Below are 15830 nucleotides of genomic sequence, written 5' to 3'. Positions count from 1 at the left end.
ATCTTTCATGCCCTGAAGTTATGGATGATTTGTTTGTTTGTTTCCCTACAGATCTTTGGAATATTAAAATATTATAGTATGTATTAAAGATCGGAATAAATCGATTTATGGATGAATCAAGACTTTTATCTTCTGAGACTTTAAAGGATTCATAGATTTTTTTTTTTTTTGGGGGGGGGGGGGGGGTGGTCTACTCAGTCACTCCATGGTAAGTGCTAAGGCTCGCTCTTTAACTCTGCAGAATGGACAGGCAAGAAACTCGGCCAGTCTCAAAGATGACTGGAGTTGATCCTGAAGTATGTACTAATTCAAAAATAGACTCATGAATCCAGAATCATTTTAAATCAAAAATAGATTCTGGTTAAAATTTTGACCCCAAGAATCAAAATCCAATCTCAAGACACCCAACGATTCCCAGCCCGAATACATGTATTGTATGGATGAATAAAAGAGCATACTCTTCACATGAAAGGACTGTGTCCTTTCTTTACATGGTGTGGTCAGCTGTTTGGCATGACACTGGAAAAGAGAACCCAATAATAACTGACTGCAGTCTTATCAACCTGTGTCTCTCTGACTTTGTTCTGTGTGTGCACCTCCATCTTTTCTCCAGCTTGTTCGAGGAGGAGGTGATGTCATATGTGCCGCCATTACTCCACCCCAGTTACTGCCTCTCTGCTTCCTCTCCTCAGAGCTCCCCTGGTAAGTCTCTGTCTCACTCTGTGTCTGCGTCGTCTTTATTGGCATCTTCTCTCCACTTTATTAAATTCTTACTTTTTGATTAAATTTCACGCCTTCCACCACGAGATTTGGTTTATATTGTCTACTTAAAGAAAATGTTTGGAAAGGGTTTCTTGAGATGTAACATTATGAAACAACTTTATCCTGTACTCCTGCAACATACATACAGACACAAGCCTGTTTAGTTTTCTGTCTGTACTCCCTTAAAATCAGCCATTAAACTTATTCAAAATGAGCTATGGGGGAGAACCGATGAATGACTTGATCAATCAATGATCAACATACATCTCTATGCGTTTTACCAACAGTACACCCTCTCACCCTCTGTTGTTGCCTTTTTTTTCTTAATGCGTTCAACTTGCTTTTTTTCCTTGTCATTGTTTCTCTCTCTCTCATTTAAATCTCAGGCACGCAGCGAGCAAACGCCCGAGCTCCTGCTCCCTATAAACGAGATTTTGAGGCTAAACTGAGGAACTTTTATCGGAAGCTGGAGACCAAGGGTTACGGGCAGGGACCGGGAAAAGTCAAGTAGGTTTAAATACAACGACAACTCAATGTATACATGTCTTATTTGTAAATGAAAAAGAGCCCTCTAATTTACAGTGTTTACTGTTCTGAACTGAATAGAAATACATGAACCGTGAACAAACACCGAGATGTGGGAGTGTCACGCACCTGGGGGAGGGGCGAGAGAGAGATAAGAGTTCAAGGTGCCAGTTCCCCCGGTAGTCTTGGCCTATAGCAGCATAACTATGAGCTGGTCTACACCTGATCCAGCCCTAACTATATAAGATTTATCAAAAAGAAAAGTTTTAAGTCTATTCATGAAAGTACCTAGTGTGTCTGCCTCCCGGACACCGACTGGTAGACGATTCCAGAGGAGCGGCGCCTGATAGCTGAAGGCTCTACCTCCCATAGTACATTTAGAGACTATAGGTACCACAAGCAGGATTGCATTCTGGGAGCGTAATGTTCTCGATGGGTAGTGCAGAGAAGCCAATACAGGCGTGATGTGGTCCCTTTTCCTAGTTCTAGTCAGTACACGAGCTGCAGCGTTTTGGACGAGCTCCTGCCCTTTGTGATGTCATTAAGAGTAAATCCCAAACGGCCTGTTTGAGCACACATTTTCTGAAGAAAATGAACCCCTCATCATTGGTGTTTTGTAGACGGACGAGGGACATACAGTATTTGTGTTTGGAAAGTTTAGATTAGTTTGGCTTGGTTGACACAGGTCGGGTTCGACACAGCTTTTCAAGGAGTTCTTGGCCAGAAAGCTACAAAGAAAGCCTGAAAAGTTGTCCATCAATCCTTTTGTCCAACAGTAGCATATGGGTACTTGAGATTGACATTAATTATACAAAACATTAAAATGAACATTGTTCTTTAAATGAACTCTAACACTATTGGATGTGTGTCTGCGGATGTTTCCAGGCTCATCATACGCAGGGATCATCTCTTGGAGGATGCCTTTAACCAGATCATGTGTTACTCCCGCAAAGACCTGCAGAGGAGTAAACTCTACGTCAGCTTTGTGGGCGAGGACGGGTGAGAAAGAAGCATTTCATACCCACTTCACTTCCTTATCATACTTCAGACAGCGTGAGTGTGAAATGTGTTTGGTTACAGTAATTGATCCAGTAGAGTTTCACTCAGCATCCTCTGTTATCTGAAGTTTGAAAATGAACAATTACACACACATCTGATGAGATCCAAGCAGCTGGAACGAGTGGGTGGGAAAAGGGACTTCTTCTGTCAATCTTGTGAAATCAGTAGAAAGAGTTACTGAATATTCTTTATCATTTGTTAATTGTATGATCTTTATCCTTCTTTGTTTAAAAGTTCTAAATCATAGTTGGGGTCGTAAATTTGTCTCACCAAGAGTTCACCAACATTTCTTTGAACTATTGTGTACACCAGATTTTAATATAAGAATATACAATTTCCTTTCAAGAGCTTTGCATGATGGGATATCAGCTGCAGAAGATGAACTTGTCTTGTATACATATTGATGTCTTGTACCATGTTTGCTTGTTGCAGGCTGGACTACAGTGGACCCTCCAGAGAGTTTTTCTTCCTGGTCTCGAGAGAACTGTTCAACCCGTACTACGGCCTGTTTGAATATTCAGCCAATGACACCTACACGGTCCAGATCAGCCCCATGTCTGCCTTTGTAGACAACCACCATGAATGGTGAGGTTTCAGCATGTTTATGTATAATCTGTACTATAGTGTTTGTTTGGCTGTCTTTGTGTGTTGGTGGAGGTTAGTGTAACGCTGTGCTGACTATAATGTGTTCATAGAGTCTGCTCTGACTGCTGATACTGAAATAGAAGTCATTTGTGGGATGCTGTGTGGAAATGTGGATCAGCGTTTCCAGCCAATATCTGTGTCTAATGGATGGATGGATGGATTGATTGATTGATTGATTGATAGGGTTGATGGATGAAATGAGAACAGAGGGATGAATGAAAGAACTGGAGGAAAGAGGCATAAAGGGACTGGCTCATTGATGCAGGGATTTGTGATTACATTGAGAAAAAGAAAGATAGAAAGTAAATAGGGATCAATCAACAGACTGATTGGATTTATTGATGGATGGATGGATGTGTAAAAAAAAGTAAATTGATAAATTGTTTACCAGATTGAAGAATAAAGAGATTGTTGATAGATGAGTTAGATGAAAGAATGACACAGTAGACTGCTGGATGGATGACTTTATGATTGATTGATTGATTGATTGATTGATTGATTGACTGATGAAATGATTGAAAGATAGATAGATGATGGATGGATGGGTTGAAGGATGCATCAATTGATGTGTGGAGGGATGAACAGACAGATTACCCAATCAGTTTACTGGTGGCAGGTGATGGATGTATGGATGTATGGATGGATGTATGGATGGATGGATGGATGGATGAATGGATGAGTGGATGGATGGATGGATGAATGGATGAGTGGATGGATGTATGGATGGATGGATGGATGAGTAGATGGATGGATGGATAGATGGATGAGTAGATGGATGGATGGATGGATGGATGAGTAGATGGATGGATGGATGGATGGATGAGTAGATGGATGGATGGATGAGTAGATGGATGGATGGATGAGTAGATGGATGAGTAGATGGATGGATGGATGAGTAGATGGATGGATGGATGAGTAGATGGATGGATGGATGGATGGATGAGTAGATGGATGAGTAGATGGATGGATGGATGAGTAGATGGATGGATTAATTGTTAGAAAAACATAGATGGATGCACTGATGGAGAGAACAGTGTATTGATGGATGTATGGAGGGATGAATAGTTGGATGATCCAATTAGTAAACTGGTGGCGACTGGATTGATTAATGAATGATACAAGGACTGATCAAAGGTCTGATGGGTAAATGTGTAATAGAGCTGTGGATACATTGATGCATGGAAGATCTAATTTATGAATTGATGGATAGATGACAAGACAGGTGAATCATATTATCAGAAGGATTAGCACCAAAATGCTAGCTGGGTTTTTTAACCCAGCTGGACAGGCTTTGGTCAACTTTCAGGAAAGTCAATCCAATGGTTTTGTTGCTGTGTTTGAGAGTTCTCAGTAAAGACAGGATAGTGATTAGTTATAATCAGTAAGAGCGTACACAAAGTCACAGTGACACATTTAAAAACAACACAAAGAAAATTATGTTAAATGTGAAAGAGTGTGACACTGGTGCCAGATCGGTGACTGAGTTGCAGAGCTGTGTCTTTTCCCTGCTTTTAGTCTCTTCTACAGACTTCAGCACTGTTTTGACTCACTGCTTTGTCCCTGCAGTAAATCCAGTGGGATTTATTTTATTGTCATGAACAATGTCACCATCTGGTGTATCCTGAGTTTGAAAGTCATTTTCAAATTCGACCTAAGCCTGTTAGAAGCTACAGTACATGAATGTAGTACACACAAGCCATTCTATGTCCACAATGTTTATGTATCCGCAGAAAGAAGAAAATCAATTTGTTTTGTGATGCTGCTGCTGCTGCACTCCATCTGAAAAAGTTACCCCCTCCATCTGCTATGCAAAACCAGATACACTTAAGATGGAAAATAATGTGACAGGATTTTTTGTACCCAGATATGATGCTGGTGTGTTCACCTGTACTTTTTCTGCGTTGGGTCTAGGTTTCGCTTCAGTGGGCGAATCCTGGGTCTGGCTCTCGTCCATCAGTACCTACTCGATGCCTTTTTTACCCGACCCTTCTACAAGGGGCTTCTTCGCATGTAAGTCCCTCAGCCTGCAGCTCTCTTACTTCCTATTCTACACTGTCTGCAGGGCAATGTTGGCACTTCCAATCAGCTTCTCCTCACTAACTTTATACGAGCATGCTGAGGATATGAGTGTTTCAGTCAGGGTCTCTCAGCTAGCAGCTGGCTGGGTCTCCTATCAGAAGGAGCAGCATTCTTATTAATAGCGTTTTCCAGCCGACCTCAAACCATGTCTGCTGTAAGGAAAGAATATTAATGCATATTTATATTTTTTGCTCCAAAGAAACTTGGATCTTTACTTTGCCACATTGTTATTGTGAAAAAAAAAGAACATTTATTAATCACAAACAAATGTTTTCTTTTGAAGGACGTCTTACATGTTTCTGGGAATTTGCAGAACATCTTTAAAAGGCATTGAATCTCTGATTGTGTGATGGTTCGATCAAAAAAGAGAAGTAATCTTGACTTTTATTTGAGGATTATCGTGTGGGATTGTTGTGCCTTTATTATAGAGGCAGTCAGTGGATAGAGAAAGATAGTGGGGAGTGGCATGCAGCAAAGTGTGCAGGGGTTTCAGCTAAATCTGGGCCGCCCACTTTGAGAAGGATAGCCTCTGTACATGCTGCATGCTATTTAACCACTCGGCTATCCAGCACCCCAATCATGACTTTATATGTATTTTTAAGTACAGAAAGAAATCAAGGTGGCAGTAAGCAGTTGTATTGCTGATTCCCCATCATATGTGTATGAATGCATATATGCATTCATACACATATGTTACTGTTGTGTTGACTTACTTATTTGTGATGATCATATAGTGAGGTGTATGACATACCTCGATCCAATATACAGAAACAACACGAATTAAACAAATTCAAATATTTATGACTAATTGTTAATCTATATTCAAGAAAGTGTTGTTACTTAAAGGCAGGGATGGTGATCTATGAAAACTAGCATGATTTTGAAAGTAGTATTCGCTCCGTGCTCCTTTGAGTGTGAGCTCGTGCATGCGTGGGATAGAGAGCGAGCAAGGAGACGTGATTGGTTCATAAAACTCTGACCGAGTGCAGACGTTGGTCGAAGTTTTTACGCGTTTCAAACGGCTACACATGACAGATATTCTGTGTTCCTTTTTCAGAGCACATGGGTTATTAATGTCTGTCAGGACCTAAAGACAATTTCAACCAAAATCTTAAAAAGTGTATCTGGAGTAATGTACCAACCCTACCTTAAAAGTAAAGTAAAAATTCAGACCCAAAATGATGAAATTGTTAACCTTTTATAAAGAAGATGAATTTAGGAGAAACATCCTGCTGCTGTGTTTGGCCCTCTCCGTCCATCAGTTCTCTGCACGTCTCTCATCCCTCCTCACTGACCTGGTGCATCTCTTGGATTTATTCTGTTATTTTCTTGCCATGCATCAACCTGCGTGATATATTTTACTACCTTTTGCTCTCTCACGCTGTTATACATGGGGTAACTAACCTTTAACCTATCCTCTTACAATCAGCTGTGATTTAAGAACAGGGCGATCCATCAATACCTTGTTGACCCCTCTGTAAGCTCCGGTTAACCTCTTCCTGCGCTCACGCAGCCCGTGTGACCTGAGTGACCTGGAGTTCCTGGACGAAGAGTTCCACCAGAGCCTGCAGTGGATGAAGGACAACGACATCGAGGACATGCTGGACCTCACCTTCACTGTCAACGAGGAAGTCTTTGGACAGGTATGTGAGGTGGAATCAGGGGGATGAGCTATCATTTGTATATATATATACACACACACACATATACACTGTATACAGTATATATGTGTGTATATGTGTATATATATGTGTGTGTGTGTGTGTGTATATATATATATATATATATACATATATATACAGTGTATATACAGTGTATATGTGTGTGTGTGTGTATATATACATATATATATATATATATATATATATATAGTGAATATAAATCTGCATTGTTGTTTTACAACTTTGGTTTATTTGATTATGTCAAATTGCTCTTGGCGATTGCATCAGCAGGAGGCTGCAATGCAATATCTGCAGACAAATGCACCTGATTAAAATTCACCCAAGACCTGCTTTTATTGTGCTGCTTTTACTTTTTCATGTGGCTTATAATGTTTGGGAAAGATTTTTGGAGAGAACCCCAAATAGTTTGTACCTAAAATTAAAAAGAAATGTCCTATTATTCAAAATAAAAGTTGCATCTGATCAGTTAGTTTGTGTGTCTCTATGTTTGTGCAGATTACGGAGAGGGAGCTGAAGCCGGGCGGGGCTGGTATCCCCGTCTCAGAGAAGAACAAGAAGGAGTACATCGAGCGTATGGTGAAGTGGCGTATCGAGAGAGGAGTGGCCCAGCAGACGGAGAGCCTGGTCAGAGGCTTCTATGAGGTACTTAACATCAGCCTCATTGAGACTACAGTAACCTCTCATACAGGTAGTGAGGAGGTTTTTTTTCTTTAAAGCACATCATGGTTATTAGAGACTCTCTGACAGGATCGTTGATCCCTACCTGTGTGCGTCACTGAGTCAGGCGCTCGGGAGCCTTTTCTTTTTTCAAAGGGTCATCCATTATCTGGCATTTTGAGGTGTTGATGTGGAGACCTAAAAAGACAAAAATAGTTCAATCAATTAATACAAAAGAGCAAGAGACAAGAACTGCGTCTTGATATGTTAGCTCCTCGTCTGACAGCTGTGTCTGATCTTCGCTCGTTCTTGTTAGCATATCTGTCACCATGGTGATGCCGAAGAAAAGAAAAAGAAAACGATCAATTGAAGACAAGATGTCGTCGAGTGTTGAGAGCGCTGCTCCCTGTCTTTATGCTAGCACGGCTCACCCTGAAGACTGAAACAAACCAACACACATAGGAAACATGAAAGCATAACAAAACATTAAGCTTGTTGAATATTTATTAGTAATCATTACTTCACTTATCAGATAAGCAGACAGACTCTTTGTGTATTTTCCACATTATACTCACATCTACATAATTCAATCAGTCAAACCTTTATTAATTCTGGAAAGGACACTAAGGTCTTCCTCATTTCCAAAGCTGTCAAGATTACAAGCACAGTAAAACATGAAGCAGAATCAAAGACAGAAACCACTGAGATAAAAAAAAACAGGGACAATTCGAAACACGGTGGCTCGAAATCAAATTCCTGAACTCTGCGAGCGAGGGAAGTTTGCTGGAGGGCACTCCATGAAATTGGGGCATCAAAAGAAAACAGTTTTAGAAGCTTGAGGGACTTTAAGAACGAGCCAATTAATAACAATTATTACTAATTATAATTACAGTGAACAAAGAGGCTGCATGGCCAGAAGAGCGGCTCAGTTACTCACAATGTTATCACTATCTGGATATGAGAATAAAATACATTTATCACAATAAATAAGGACAATTATTTTACCCAACTTATTACAGCTAAGTCAGAGTGTAACGCGTAATAAAAGTTCATTCACATAAAAAAACACAGACTAAAAAACCTACCTGGAAGTATGGGAATTAAAATCTACCATAGAATATAAAGTACGTCACTATTTATTTACACCGGCTTAACGCACAGAAAAGTTTTAAATCTAAGGACACGTCTGTTCAAACTCTGAATAATGACAGCGACTCGTGTGAATTTAAATGTCGTCAAAGTGACTGTTGCTCATATTCTGCTGTCATAACGTGTGCTAATCCAAACCCCTGTTAAGTACTTTGCCTCACAGGTTGTCAGATAAACAAGGCTTTGTGTGTTATATTTGTGTAAATGTGACTCCCAAAGCCTCCGTTTGTTAAACAAATCAAATCCAACATGTGCTGTAAACAAACTGCTGCAACTTTCTCAACAGAAGTCTTTATCCGTCTGCCATCGTCTTGTTTTTGCTCTGCTGTGAGAATCCACCTCCACTCCCTTCTCTCAATGCTTCTCAAACAATCAGCTATAAGAGTTTAAAGAGCAGGCCGTGTCATGAGTTCTACTGTGTTGTTGTTGTGTGTTGGTTAGGTGGTGGATGTGCGTCTGGTGTCCGTGTTCGATGCCAGGGAGCTGGAGCTGGTGATTGCAGGCACTGCAGAGATCGACCTGGCAGACTGGAGGAACAACACAGAGTACAGAGGAGGTACGTAAAAAGCTGCAGGGAAGCAATGAGCCAGCAGAGCGGAGATGTAGATGAAAAGTGTTCATGGCACACTGACAGCAAGGTGAGACAAAACTCAGCAAAGTCAAATGGAAACACTGGCTCATGTTCAAGTGACTTTTTCATTTACAACTTCAACGAGCAGGGTTCAGTGCAAATCTTGTGTCTCTGCTTTAAAGTCGATCAGAAGGAAAACATCCAAAAGCCTAACTTTTTTTAGAGGTTATCGCTAAGTAGGTTTACATGTACTGTACAAGGACGAGTTATTTCAGGGCTTTGCATGATTTTAAACAAGTAGAACACAACATATATAACCAAAGCAGGAGCCCTTCTGCTGTCAGGGAGCCTGCAACTAATGTTTGATTTAACTTGGCTTGGACCAGAAAAACATCAGTGAGATGAAGAATCTTATTTACAAGAGTTACCTGCCTAAGACAGGCAGAGGCACGGTAAACAAGTTACAGACATGAAACACAGAGCATACAAACTCAGATCAACATGCTCTGAGTCACAGAGCAGAACAGGCATCAGTCAAAGCATCTACAACCTCTCCTCCTTCCTACAGTCTCTATGGTCTGCTTTTACAAAAAGATTTAAAAATACCAGCTGCCCCACACACCAATCCTCCTGCAGGAGATTCTCGGCTGCACGAGCAGCGAACCTGAATCTTCTTTTTTGTTCTTTCAAGACGTACTTTGGGGACAGATAACAGGAATACGTTTAGTGACTGTGTCTCAGCGCGAAGACGAAGGCTTCCCTAACACTAACCCTTATCACATGAATACAATTACAAGCATGAGGGGAGCCTGTAGGTAAAGTGTTAAATAAATAATAATAAATTAAATAATAATAATAATAATAGTTAATGAATTAATAATAAACAAGTTCATTCTGATGATTTAGTCTAAGAAGAGACGAAACAGGCCTGCGTACTCCATCATGCAAAGTACAGTGATGAATTAGGACCCTGAGATTTGTTATGAAAATACAGTCAGTGCTCCCTGATACGTAGCCAAAGATTATAGATATTCAGAAGATTAATGCATAAATAAAACAAATCAATCATTGATCAGAGGAATAAATAAAAAAAGCAAGTGTTTTTGGTGTGACAGAAAAACAAAACTTGTGTTTTTTGAAGAAAACCCAACAACTTAAACTTTTTTAAAAGTTGGTGAATATGAAGCTCGAAGAACAGGTCCAAAAGTACGAGAAAGTACTGATGATTACAAGATAACTTCTCCACTATACATGGAGCTTTCCAGCTGCACTAAAAGACTGAAGTAGTTTGTGCAGTAATGTGCAAAAAGTGACAGTAGTGAGCAAAATGGAAAATAAACTTAATATTTAGGATTTGCTAAGAAGTTAAACAGAAAATCAAGCAGGTAAAATATATACTAAACAAACATATTAATTCTTGTAATTATTGCTGTTATTATTAAAATACTTGTGACTCAGCATGTAGTGATTCCTCAGATTGAGAGTTCTTTTCATCTTTTATTTAACGACCATATTAATCTTTACTGTAATGCATTTTATAATGAGCACTGAATCATTGGGGAGGTATGCTTTTTAATTATTGTAATAGATATTGTGTTTAGTACGAGCATGGAAGCGCCAGTGTCCAAACCATTTGTAAGAGATCACATTAAAAGGCTTTTTAAAGGTCTGGCCAATCCCAGTTGAGAGGCCGCCAGCATCAAGTAAGACAAGAGAACTCAATCTGACAATCGGCTATGACTCACTGCGAGCCTCTTTTAATAGATGAATCGACTGAGACGGAGCGCACAGCTCCGGCCATTAAACATTAAACAGCGAGAACCCGTTCAAAAATCACGGAGGAGATGTGAGTGAGACGGGAGGTGGAGAGGAGAGCGAGGGAAGAACAGAGGGGACGGAAGGCCTTATTTGTTATTCATCTGACTCATGCACCATCATCATCTATCTCCCTTTAGGTTACCATGACAACCACATAGTGATTCGCTGGTTCTGGGCAGCTGTGGAGAGGTTCAACAATGAGCAGAGGCTGAGACTGCTGCAGGTACGGCACGTGGGTGACCGCATGCACACGGACTGCCCCCGCGTGGAGGCCCGGGGCGCTGCAGGCACTGCAGAGTCGAGCTCCAGACTGCAGAGAGATGATACTTTGATCTATCCATCGTGTAACCAGCAGTTGCATCCAGTTTTTAGTTTTAATCGAAGAAAATAAAATCCCAGTTGATTGAATCCTGGGATTTAAAAGCCTGTGTTTACATATTTCAGTCCTAAACATCAAATAGATAAATAAAGGTTTTGGAAATGTTCCAGTAAACCGCCTCAGCCATCAGCTGCCACACTACTATGATGACTGCAATGTAATCCCTGCAGGAGAGCGAGCCTGGTTAAAGAAACTCAACTAAAAATACTTGTTTTTGACACAGGCAGATGTACTTTCATCTAACACATTGCAGCTTCTTTCTGCTTTCATACTTGTGTGTTTTTTTTCTTGCCTCTTCTTTTTAGTTTGTGACGGGCACCTCCAGTATTCCTTACGAGGGATTTGCCTCTTTACGGGGCAGTAATGGACCCCGCAGATTCTGTGTGGAGAAGTGGGGGAAAATCACCTCTTTACCCAGGTAGGATGTGATACTGGATCCGTTTGAAAAACTTCTGGACTGTTCAAAAGCTGAAAAGTTCTGAACTTATCTTATTTCTCTGAGGTTAGGATTAATATATATATATATGTATATATATATATATATATATATATATATATATGCACGTTTCCCATGCATATATATATATATATTATAAGCCTTTGCACTCTGTGCAGAGTAAAACACAAAACTGTGATTTTTGCATTCAGCAAATAATCAATCAAAATAACTGTACTGAGATCATCAACCATTAACTAATGGGACGCATTGTTTCACTCCTATGGAATTACAATTCATATAAATCCTGATCTGGCTCTGTGATTGGCTGGGGAACAGTCCAGGGTGTAACCCAGCCTCTCGCCCAATGACAGCTCAGATCGGCTCCAGCCCCCCACGACCCTGAAGGTGAAAGGCGGGAGAGATAATGAATGGATGGCTAAATGCTGATGGCCTTTTATTACAGTTCAGACCTTTGATCTCATTGATTCCATTGCCTGATTGGGCATCTGAAGCTGTCACCTTGTTCTGGTTACTTCATATAGTGGTGATCAGATCATCACCATTGAACACTTCAACCTTAAGAGAAAAAATACCCAAAGGAACACCCAATAGATAAATGTAAACATTATTCTTAAACTGTAAATTCAGAGCTGTTGTATGGAATCACACACGACCGGACAGCTGAGTCATCTTGTCATTTATCTGGTGATCTTTTATTCTGTGTGTCTCCATAGGGCTCATACTTGCTTTAATCGTCTGGACCTCCCACCTTACCCCTCCTTCTCCATGCTCTACGAGAAGCTGGTCACTGCTGTGGAGGAGACGAGCACGTTCGGCTTGGAGTAACGTCCAATCAGCTTTCACACAGGTTTACTTCTGGAGACAGAGCAATCTGGATATCCACCTTATTGACTGGGGAGAGACCTGGAAAAATAAAATAAACCTATATCCTCAAAAGGCAACTAACACATCCTATGGATTACTCTGCTGTGTTTTCAGGCTGGCTTTTTGTCACGCGGCATGCAAGCTTCAGTCGATTCTCTGCCTTTCTCTCAAACTGGCGTGAGCCCAGTTTGGAGGAAAGGCAGAGAATCAGAGGACGGTTTGATGAGCTCTGTAGTACAATCTCTTGTTTTCATGGTTACCTTTGTTCATTGAGCCACATGTGTGCTTTATCTCCTAAGTTAATGGCCTTGTTTACTGGATTTCTAGCACCCCCCCCCTACTAACTGCACCTCAGAGACAGCTGCTCAAAATCCACTAAGCCCCCTTCTCCCTCTCTGGACCTCTAAACTGTGTCCTCTCTGCACTGAGGCTGCGTCATTTTGAACTATAATGCACACATACTGATCACCTTTGCACAACCACACAGACACACAAACATGGGACATTTCCTTTTTTTATTCCGCAAACTGGTGCTTCCCCGTGTATTTTTTATCAGAATGGAAAGAAATGACATTTTAGATGTTGGCTGGACCTCTCTGGATGCCTGCGTGAAGGGGATTCACTAGTTTGCACACTTACACGGATGAACATACATAAAATACATAAAAAGAGATGTTTTGAGAGAAAATACACTTTTTTCACATTTTTGATTCCTTAAAAAGGAGGAAAAGCTAAAAAAAAAAAATAAAAAAAAAAATACGTTGGAGACATTTATGGACAGTGTCAGCAACCCATTGTGATAATGACGGCAGGTTCTGGTCAGGACTGTTACCATAGTTACGGAGACATTAGCGCTCTTAAGACACATCTAAATACGCGACCGTGTTTCTGCATTTACTCTTCAGCCAGTGTCATATTCGAAAACACACGCAGACAGTGTTACATCATTCGCCTCGATGCTGTGCGTGCACTTTCTTACAGTCTAACTCACTACACGATACAAATAGAAGTGCAGGGTTCCTCTCTTTCAAAGCGCTCGTCATGAGCAATAGAGGCATTTTCTCACTCTGACAGATGACGTCCGCCCATAACCCTGACACACGGCGTCCTTCTCACTGATCTAATCGCCTCCCGCCCCATGAAAAGTGATGAATGTACCAAATAAGTGACTGAATGTATGGACCTCGAGCAACTGTGTTTTGCCCTTCGAGGAAGATTTGAAGAAGAGGAAACACAATGTTTGAAGTGGAGGGGGAGGAATGAGGACGCTCTTCACTCCACGTCAGCACCTTGATCACGCCCTGTGGAAGGCTGTGAGGACACGAGCCTGGTGTCATCCAGCTCAGCCAGTAGAGGGTGCGTTGGTGGGACCTTTTTTAGTGCCTCTTTGGTTTTCCATGAAGCCATGAAGTGAAATCTCATACGGGAAGCTGTTTTATTTCCTTGAACAAGTTTGATCAGATCCATGTGTCTCACAAATCAGAGACGATGTAACTTCAGGAGCTGCTGTTTCATTCACTTAACAGATATCAACAGCAGGTGGCAGCAATGTGTCCTCTCACCACTAAAGTACATTCATAGCAAATAACTGGTTAATCCCTCCTTCTGAAAAGACCTGTCCAGGTGTTAAAGTGATGTTAGAAGGATCAAGAACCAGCCTTTTGGGCTCAGTGGATAATGTATTTCAGAACTTTTGGCATACTAGTCCATGCCAGGCAATAGTTTTGTCTTGAAAGCATGTGATAAAGAAATTTCTCTAACTCTTAAGTGCACGACACCCTGAGGACCCTCATACACTTTCTTACATGCACACGAACACACAGACACATACACTAATACACACTCTTCTTTTCTATGGGGTGCATGCAAGATTACACCTACTGTACAGAGTCCTGTTGGAGTTAGAGCACAGGGGCTGGGAGAGAGACAGAGAGCCTCTCATGTGACGCAGCATGTGGAGGCAGACTTCCCTAACCCAGCCCCCCCCCCCTCTTCCAGTCCAATACTGCATGCGGGATCTCCTCTGTCAGCTCTGTGAGCTGTGCTGGGGAAGAAACCCCTAGATGGCGTTGTGTACTAGCTCGATATTGCATGCTGAAATAGTGCAACACTCTGTCCTTACTAGCTTTTTTTGCATGAGGATATCGCTATCCGTTCAGAAAAAGGGGAGAGGGAGCTGGTCAAGTCGTGTCACTTTGGTTGTGGCGCTCACTTGAGGCATGTGTCCTTATGCTTACCTGACACTGTCATACCCTGAGTGTTACACTCGTGGGAGCAGGGTGTAGGAAATACTGGTAGGTACTTAGTTTTAGCTCTGGGAATAGGCAATGTGTGAATGCCGTAGTTTGTTTTCTCTATGACAGTGTAACGGCAAGTATCTCGGCAGCATGTTTCAAAGATGTTGTTACTTTCACATGTGCGTGTCTGCCTATCTTAGTAATAGGTCCATGGTTATGGTTCATTGTGGATCAGCAATGATTCAATAGGGCTGTTTTTGATTCTGTGAAACGTGAGAGCACATGTAAGTGTACCATGTGTGAGGTCCTGTTTGTCTCTTTGTATATAAATGTATATGTATGTCTGTCCTCTTGTGTGTGTATAAATATATATTTTGCACCGAATGTACCAAAGGTTTGGGGCTTGCAAAGTCAACCATTAGGCCTGCTCTCTCTTTCAGTCTAACACTCACCTCCCACTTGTGGCTTCTGCCGAACCCTTACAGAGATCACCTCATGTTGGCTTGAAGGGCAGATTTGTGGCATGGGCAGCAACGCTTCACATATTAGGAAATAGCTCATTTACTTGGTCAGTTTGGTGTTTTCTGCAGCAGAAGACGGGTACAGTAAGATTGACTACTCGCTCTTCATCTGAATGAAGACAGCCGTACATCTCGTCTTTCTTAGTTCATTTCTGACAGGACCCGGCTCCAGTTTTCAGAATTCCACTCTATGCAAAGCTCCTGTATGTGTGTCTCCATCTCACCCCGATGATTGTAATAAAAGAGAAAATATGGCAAATTTTGATTAATGATACATGAGCCTTATTTGTCTTTTACAGGAGTTTGATACAAAATGAACGAGCGAAAACGAAACTGAATTATGCCAAGTATATAGCAACAACACAGTGTGAACAACAAAAACACAGCAGACGGTAGACTTAACTTCAAAGGAATCAGAAAGA

At 41.2% G+C, this 15830-nt stretch overlaps 1 protein-coding gene across 1 annotated transcript in view; it reads left to right on the top strand.

The window, feature by feature from the left end:
• The window catches only part of hecw2a (HECT, C2 and WW domain containing E3 ubiquitin protein ligase 2a), a 39320-nt gene extending 23660 nt beyond the window's left edge, over nucleotides 1-15660 (top strand). The window contains exons 20-30 of the mRNA XM_079356761.1: nucleotides 614-702; nucleotides 1149-1269; nucleotides 2173-2286; nucleotides 2779-2931; nucleotides 4903-5001; nucleotides 6584-6713; nucleotides 7248-7394; nucleotides 9000-9114; nucleotides 11085-11170; nucleotides 11632-11744; nucleotides 12500-15660. Of these exons, the coding sequence (XP_079212887.1) occupies nucleotides 614-702; nucleotides 1149-1269; nucleotides 2173-2286; nucleotides 2779-2931; nucleotides 4903-5001; nucleotides 6584-6713; nucleotides 7248-7394; nucleotides 9000-9114; nucleotides 11085-11170; nucleotides 11632-11744; nucleotides 12500-12611 (1279 nt within the window). The 3' untranslated portion in view covers nucleotides 12612-15660. The remainder of the gene's footprint in view (nucleotides 1-613; nucleotides 703-1148; nucleotides 1270-2172; nucleotides 2287-2778; nucleotides 2932-4902; nucleotides 5002-6583; nucleotides 6714-7247; nucleotides 7395-8999; nucleotides 9115-11084; nucleotides 11171-11631; nucleotides 11745-12499) is intronic.
• Nucleotides 15661-15830: the final 170 nt, after the last annotated feature.

Source organism: Symphodus melops (assembly GCF_947650265.1).
Source record: "Symphodus melops genome assembly, chromosome: 12".
NCBI classification, from domain to species: Eukaryota; Metazoa; Chordata; class Actinopteri; order Labriformes; family Labridae; genus Symphodus; species Symphodus melops.
This window is presented reverse-complemented; position numbering and strand designations above follow the sequence as displayed.